Raw genomic sequence first — 8185 nt, 5'->3', positions numbered from 1 at the left:
CGGTGTCTAACACTTAGTCATACATCAACATTCCAGCATTCAGTGGGGTAACAATATGAGAACATTTTTTAGTAGGGTATGTTATTATCAGTGAAGCTTGAATAAAATATAAGATGATACATCCAATAATCCTGAGGCAAAAACAAGGAGAAAGCAGTGATTACAGCACCATGTTATCTGAAAACAGTAGCCCAGTGGTGGCTTGCAGCAAGAAGGTTCTGGGTTTGAACCAAATCGGCTGGATTTGGCCTGTTCTCCACGTGCCTGTATGGGTTTCTTCCAGGTAGTCAAGCTTCATACAATCCGAACACTTGCACATTTGGAGATTCTAAATTGTGTGTAGGTGTATATTTTGATTGTTGCTCACACAGTTTTATCCTTGTTATGGCAACCTTTCCATAATGCACCCTCGTTCTCACTTTACTCAGTATAAAAGCTGTGGGCATGCACTGTCTTGGATTACAACCTGTTGTTCCAGTTTTCCCTTAGTTTCAGGTATTCAAGGAGTGCAGGTGTGTTCTGTTTTATCAGCTAAATAGAAGGCGCATTGTGAAGTGGTGTTACCTAACACCTCCAAAAATTTTGTCGCTTTTTCTTTTTACATGTTTGACACATCTATTTTTTTTTTTAATTATTTATCATGTATGTTTGGAGTAAGTATGTCCTCACTCTAATATTTAATATAGTAGAATTTATAAATGAAGTCAGAATACAAGAAAAGAAACCAAATGTAAAATTTAAGAATTGTTACCACCAAAACTTTTATGTTTTTCCTCTTTTTCCTTCATCTTGAGCTTACTGAGCACAGTAAATAATACAACACGCTGAAACAGCTACACAAAGGTACTATAAATGTACAACAAACAGTTCAAACTACATTTTCAGTTTAACAATGAAACATTAAAAAATCTGTTATCTTCTACAGAGAAAAAGGTCTTTTACTGAGACATATCTGATTGATGATCGGTTCCAGTGATCGATCAGTGTTGCTTGAGAGGCTGTTTTTCAGCCTTAAGCAGTGTTTCCAGCTTTTTTTCCCCCACAGGTACCCTAAATAAAAAGACAGGGCAGCTTGAAATGATAAGTCCAGGGCAGAGTTTCAGAAGATCATTATGTTTACTCAGAGTCTCTCTCATCTGGTTTTGGTAGCTGGACACTGACCAGATGATGTTTAGAGTTGTTTGCCTAATGGACTTAGAATATAACTGTATGTGACATGTATTCTTCGCTGCTGTAGTTGTACTTTTAACTTTTTTTTTTTTGTTCAGTTTAAATAATATATGATCCCTGTATTTGTTCATCTCTATCATCTGGACTTTTTGTCTTGCGCAGTGTGTGCAAGTCTGTGAAAGTTTGAAATGCTTCATAGTTTGATGCTTTGTTTGATGTTGCAGAAGGCAAGTCCTTTGCTGGCGTGCACAGAAGCTTCAGTCTCTGGGTGGCAAAAGAGAAGCGTAGTTTTTGATTATTCTGCTGAATGATCATATCATCATATTTGTAACATTACGTAACAGCAATCATGGGCAAGGTTTAAGGCTCAAAATCAATAAAAGGTACACTGCAGTTCCACTGCGGTTTTTATTTCACTGTGACCACAAATGACCCTACTTCCAAAAGGTATACACTTTAATTTAAACAGTAAAGAGAGAAACAGGAACTCCTGACCTCAAATTCCTCAAGTTACCCTAAATACAATTTACAGTGAGCTGCCTAAGATGCATCCAGTGGAAGGATCAGAAGCTGTTTTTAGACTTTTAAGATTTTGTGACCATTCAAACTCACCTTTTTTTTTTTTGGATTTACCTGTCTCAGTGTTCCTGGAGTAATGCACACAGCATACAACATCCACAAAGGAACCATGAGTGTTGAGGAGAGTGTAAACAATCCTCCAATAGCATATCCCCACCAGGGATATTCATAGGTGTTGTTGAATTTGAGTGGGGTATATTTGATCAGGGAGAAGAGAAATGTGCACTGAAAACATAAGACAGGAGCAGGTATAAACTAAAAGCCTGATTTGTATTCAAGAAGAGAAAATTCATATTCACGGGGGATTAATTTTGACATTATATGATGTAAAACAAACACTTGTAAATAAGATTTAAAATTATATTCATTCAAATTTACAGCCTTTGCTTTTGTAGTGCCATTTGTTTCCAAACACTTCTGTTTCAGTCATGTCAAGACTTTAGGTACAGGTAACTGTGATTATATCCAATGTCTATGTATGCTTTTCTCTCTGGTCTATTTGATATAAATTGGTTTTAACTAGACATAATTCTATAACTACTTAAAACATACATGTATTTTTGATCCATCCGCAGCTGAATTTAAAATTTTTTCAAAGCTTTTTATTAAAACAACTGAAGTCACATTAGACATGTACACAAAATAATATTTCACCAATTGTGTGAAGCTAAAAATTGACTTCTTCTGTCACATTTATGCTGTCACAGTGGAAAATACGCCTCTGAAATAAGGTCAACATTTCAAATATGAGGTCAGTGTACAGCATGTGCAAGTAATGTCAATGAGCCCAAACAGTAGGCTTTTAATGGATCTGAGAGTTGATATCCTTAATATGTTCATTTACAGTACAGCAGCCCTACTCACGTCTTGTTTAAACTCTATAAGTTAGCTTAAATAGAGGGTGGCCTGAAAGAGAGAGGCTCTAAAATGGTTTGTTTCAGAAAAAGGATGAAGTAAGGGGCTGTATTAGGAAGCAGTAAATCCTAAAACAAAAGTTTATTTTGAACTGTGAATCATGCAAAGCTACTCCAGAGTAGCCCAAAACTAAACTTTGGCACTAAAACTAAACTATGGAGCATAAAAGATCCACTTTATAAATGCATTAAATGTCTTTGAGTTGCTATGCAGTGTCAAAGTGGAATTGTTTTCCATCTGGTTAAGACATAGACTAGTCTTAGAATAGAAGATTCTGACAGGTTTCACGTACACTCACTTAACCGCATTTCACAACATTTCTAATACTTACAGTACAGATCGCTGGTGTGAAGTACTGCCAACAGTATTTCATAAAAGGCCATGGTCGATATCCAATCATGTCCTTTGTATTGTCGTACTGACGATCTCCACCTACAGAAAATAAACATTGTTAACTATTTGGTTGTTTTCTCACACACACAAACATAATACCATATATATAATGCCAAAAAATGATTTTGGTGATCTGGACAGAGTGTTTTCAGTGATAATGCTATGTCCAGATAAACAGAATCAACTTTTAGAGATTTCATTACCTGGATGGAGCATGGATCAAGACATATGTATAATGGAGGTTCTGTATTGTGCTTCACTTTCATTTTACAGAAGTTAAAATGAAAGTGAAGCCAAGATTTGAATTTAATACATGGGTTTGATACATCCAAAAGTTGCAAATTTTACCCAAGTGGCAACCTGTAGAACTGCTGTTCTTTGAGGCGAGCTCAGAAAGCGAGTCAGTCCCCATAGACCCCAATGTTAAAATATCCAGTTTTACACCAGAATTTTGATATTTCTAGCTAATTTTAACTATCATAAAACCTCTACAGGAAGTGATCTTTTTCTCTGCTATTTAAGTTCTATGATGACTTAAGAAAAAAATTCATAACTCTAGTGTATAAATAAAAATGTGGCTATTTTGTGATACGTGGCTGTCATTTTTTTTTTTTTTTACTTAAAGTATTCAAATTATTTATTAATAGTAAATTAATGAAGCACCTTCCAATCAAGCTGGCTATATAGTGTTGGGGTAACCTGATAAATTTCCCAGTTTTACCCTTTCTGCGATCTCCGATCGCGTCTGTTTGAAAAGCTAACATGGTGACAGCCAAATTGGCAGATTTGAGGTTTTTAGATGATAGTACACATGCCAATGAATGACTTTACAGTGTTTGGTCCATTTTTTAAATACACTGAATGATTTGACCAAGTTAAAACTGCTACTTACCATAGACCCATCCTATGCAGACAGACTGAAGAATAGCAAAAAGTAGGAGGGTCATCCCACTGCAGGCATAGTAGTCAAACAGCTGGAAAATATAAAGGCCGCCCTACAAATATATAGAAACAAAATATATGACTGCATCTATAACTATAGATTCACCATACTAAATCCATATTCTGAGAACATAGTCCATATAAAAGCAGAGCAAAACATGAGCAGGTGTATCATTCTTGTGAATTCAGCCCTTAACTTAAAAATTCTTCTGTTCAATGAGATTAAAATAGTGCGTGCTAAGTTTAGTTAATCTACTGTATTTCCCTCTGTATTTCTCACTTGTGAATTCCTTATGTTTTTATAGTTGAAAATATTACAAGGTTCATTTTTAAATTGATTTATTTTTTTAAATTCCATTTTTAATGATCAAGAAAATCTGAAAACGCTCACCTCCGTCACCATCAGAAGGCCTACAAGGAAGCTTCCGACATTAATTCCAAGAAGAAGGAGTTTACGGTGACAGTTGTTTTGAAAAAAGGAAGGATACATGTCCGAGATTGTTGTGACCAGTGCCTCTTGATATACAAACTGCGGTGATGGGAGAGATTATTTCGTATTACCACAAAGGAAACAACTCTAAGATGTACATGACAAATAGATTGGTATTACCTCACTATCTAATCCCAGAAAGATGACCATGATGAAGAAGAAAATCGCCCAGAGCTGAGGAACCGGCATTAAAGCCACAGCACGAGGATAAGCAATAAATGCCAATCCAGGTCCTGCAAAAATGGAAGCAAAATATAGTCGTTTTCTCAGACAGCTCTTAACAGTATCACTCTGGGTTTCCATCCATACCTGATTCAGCTACCATCGATATATCCAAGCCTTGTTCTTTTGCCATGAAACCAAGCACAGAGAAAATGGCAAAACCAGCTACAAAACTGGTTAAACTGTTTAACAGGCACAGGTAAACACAGTCTCTGTAGGTGAAAATTTTCAAAGGTGAGAAAACAAGCAAATTACAGTAATTACAAAAGTAAAGGAAGAATTCTTACAAACCTGTAGCAGTTGTTGTTGTACTTGTTGTAGCTTCCCAATGAGGTCAGAACCCCCGTGCAAACTCCATAGGAGTAGAAAATTTGGCTGCCCGCATCCATCCATACCTGAGGGATTTAAAGTCATTTTGATTGGTAAATATGTAAGTGTACAAAAAAGTGCATTTACATCATACTAACTGCTTCTAGTAGTAAAAGTTCAATAATATGCCAAGTTATCAAAAAACTGATTTACTAAAAGTATTTGCAAAACAACACAGATGTTCCTGATCCTTGAATTTACTGGAATCTGTTGCTCATTTAAATTATTTCTTGAAAATTAAGAACAATTGCATATATTCTCTACTGACTGAGAATAGGATTGGCACACGCATTCTTTTCAGGTCATATGGTAATCTTCAAACTCATTACCACTGAAATAAAAAATAAATAAAAACTATGATGCTGTGTAAAGGCTGGATAAAAACTAAACCATGCCATTGGTGAGTACAGGGCTGTGCACAGTAAGTGCAAAAACATCATATTCTGTGGTGAAACATGTTTACCAACATTTCGACCCCCCCCCCCTTTTTTTTTTCTTTAACTACATGCTATTGTTAAATGCAAAAGATGTGCAATGCAATTAAATGCAATGTGACATGCATTATAGGAAAAAAGCGAATACTTCTTCAGTACTAGAGAATTTAGCACCTCGGGATCAGTGAGACGGGATGGGTCTGGGTAGAGGTAGAACATAATTCCATCTTTGGCTCCAGGTAATGTGAGGCCACGAACCAGCAACACCACCAGCATCACAAATGGAAATGTGGCAGTGAAATACACCACCTTCAATACAAGCAACTGTCAGTATTTGTTTAAAAAAAAAAAGACTTAGATGCTTCATAGAAGAGTTTGAATGAAATGAAAAATTAGTATATAAAGTTTGTTCTGCACCTTTCCTGTGGTCTTCACTCCATTCCAGATACAGAAATAGCACAAAACCCAGGCAAGAAGAAGACAAAGGGCCAGGTCCCAACGGATATTCCCAATGTTATCTATTCCATCAGACAGGCCCAAGATTCTCCTCCTGTTACAAAGTTTATACAGACGTTTATATATAAGCTTTCATATATGAAAACCTTATTAGCCTTATGGTATGGTCCATATTACCATACTTACTCCCAGAATTCAACAACTGAAGACACACTCTTTCCATTTGGGTCCACAGGAAATGTTTGATTGTGACTATGTTCAAAACAGCCATCTTGCATGAAAAATTAAGCAGGCTTGTGAAATGCGAATAACACATGCATGATGCAATCATGTGAAATGAATACAAAATAAAATCTTAGTACTTGTGTTCCAACTGTTGTGACAGCTCGCCCATGGAAGCTCAGCCCTGAACGATGAAAACAGGTAGAGAAACGCCCAAGCCAGTATGATGATGTAATACATACCAGTGTACAAAACAACCACTTGGCTTCCGTAACCTAAACCTATTAAGAAATAGTGCGATGAACAATATCAGTTTTTATTTGATTCTAAGCTCCCTTCAAGCTTAGACTTTAAAAGTTCATCTGTATATTAAAAAAAAATCATCTGTACAAATATATAAAAATACAATAAAGCTGCACTATGGCTTTTTATTTAGGTCACATACACAACAACAATTTTGATGTCCTTACATTTGTTGTAATGTAATTTTTACGTTTGTATTAGTATTGTACTTTCTACTCCAATATATTTCAATCCATCCATTAAACAATGTTCTTAACTGCTTATCCAAGGTTTTCCCAGCTGGCATAAAGCTAGAAGCTGGGTACGCCCTGGTCACCAGTCTGCCTGCCTTTCAGAGATTCATAAACATATGAAATATACTATCCCTAGGGTTTACATTTAGTGATGCTGAGGCTAACATGACATGTCACGAAGTTTATCTCAAACCCATTTTCTTGACAATGCACTCAAATGGTCTTTACAGTCATCGGGTCTCTATCCAATAAAGTACATTTGAGATGTCTGATGTTATCAAGTCAAAATGGATCACTGAGGAATGTTTCCAGCACCTTGGTGAATCTATGCCATGAATAATTAAAGCCGGTCTGAAGGTGAAAGGGTGATAAATCCTGTTCTAACAAGATCTAATTAAAATAATAAAGAAAAAAATCACAAAAAAAAAAAAACTACCTTCAAACAGTGGACAGATTTTTCTCCAACATGTTATTCCACCCTGACTGGTGTACTGACCCAAAGATGTCTCCAAGAAGAAGAGTGGGATGCCACAAGTGAACAAAAATAAAACATAAGGAATGAAGAAAACCCCTTAAAAACAAATAAATATCAGTAATTATTGATAACATCTAAGAAATGTGTATACACCGTATTGCTCAATGTGTGCAATTAGTATTGTTTTTGTTTTTTCCATGCTGAATTCAATCTTTATCTTTGGCAGTAAAGGCTACATGACATTTGTTTTCAAGATGGACATAACAACAACAATGTACCTCCTCCGTTTTTGTAGCAAAGGTATGGAAACCTCCAGACATTCCCCAGCCCAATAATGTGCCCAGCTACTGCCAGGATGAACTCCAGCTTGTTGGCCCACTGCTCTCTCTCTGGAGCTTTGGGCTGGGTATGTCCCAGTCTGTTCCCAGGGTTCATCACGTTCATTTTCACAGTGGATTTCTGTTTTTGGTCCATTTCAGCCCTTTAACAATTAAGTTTGTGTATCTCAATATCTTCTAAAATAAACAAAATACATAGAATGTCAACATCCAGTATACTCACTGAAACTCAGTGCTGTTTAAAGAAGGCCAAAAGAAAAAACTCACCTTACACCTTAGGATACAAAATAAGAGTCATGTGAATGGAAAATGCAGCTGATTTTGTCACTAATTTTCTGTCCAGTTCTTGTTATCTCTCAGCTTTTTCTTCCTTTTCTCCATCCTTAAGAATGGCTTCTTGACACGCACCCTTCCACTGAGACCATTTCTGATGAGGCTTCAGTGATCAGTAAATGGATGAATAGAAAGGCCAGATGCACCTCTTAGGTCCTATGTCAGGTCTTTGCTAGAATTTTCCTATTTCTTAAGGGCATGACTCTCAGATATTAATTGTCAGCCAAAGATATTTTTTTAGGTCTGCCATTTCTTGTTTTGTCCTGAACCTGTTTCCCCCCATTTTTTAAGGACACAATAAACAGATTTGC

The 8185-nt window shown here is 36.2% G+C and overlaps 1 protein-coding gene across 1 annotated transcript; it reads right to left on the bottom strand.

The window, feature by feature from the left end:
• Positions 1-1269: 1269 nt before the first annotated feature.
• slc6a22.2 (solute carrier family 6 member 22, tandem duplicate 2) lies at positions 1270-7677 on the bottom strand. Its single transcript, XM_005724748.1, has 14 exons — positions 7482-7677; positions 7165-7299; positions 6333-6473; positions 6157-6241; positions 5932-6064; positions 5689-5823; positions 5003-5106; positions 4799-4923; positions 4610-4722; positions 4391-4528; positions 3950-4052; positions 2996-3096; positions 1804-1974; positions 1270-1434 (listed from the first exon to the last, which is right to left on the bottom strand). The coding sequence occupies exons 1-14, from the start codon at positions 7675-7677 to the stop codon at positions 1270-1272; spliced, it is 1845 nt and encodes a 614-aa protein (XP_005724805.1).
• Between the last annotated feature and the right edge of the window lie 508 nt (positions 7678-8185).

Source organism: Pundamilia nyererei, unplaced genomic scaffold (assembly GCF_000239375.1).
Source record: "Pundamilia nyererei isolate P.nyererei 1_Seehausen unplaced genomic scaffold, PunNye1.0 scaffold00012, whole genome shotgun sequence".
Lineage (NCBI taxonomy): Eukaryota > Metazoa > Chordata > Actinopteri > Cichliformes > Cichlidae > Pundamilia > Pundamilia nyererei.
This window is presented reverse-complemented; position numbering and strand designations above follow the sequence as displayed.

Bases quoted from the DNA above. Each gene is read 5' to 3' on its own strand.
- slc6a22.2 (XM_005724748.1), bottom strand. From the start codon at position 7,677: ATGGACCAAAAACAGAAATCCACTGTGAAAATGAACGTGATGAACCCT. The intron at 6,474-7,164 runs GTAGTTTTTTTT...ATTTCTTAATAG, and splicing joins AATCTGTCCACTGTTTGAAG to GTTTAGGTTACGGAAGCCAA. The intron at 5,107-5,688 runs GTGCTAAATTCT...TAAATCCCTCAG, and splicing joins CCCGTCTCACTGATCCCGAG to GTATGGATGGATGCGGGCAG.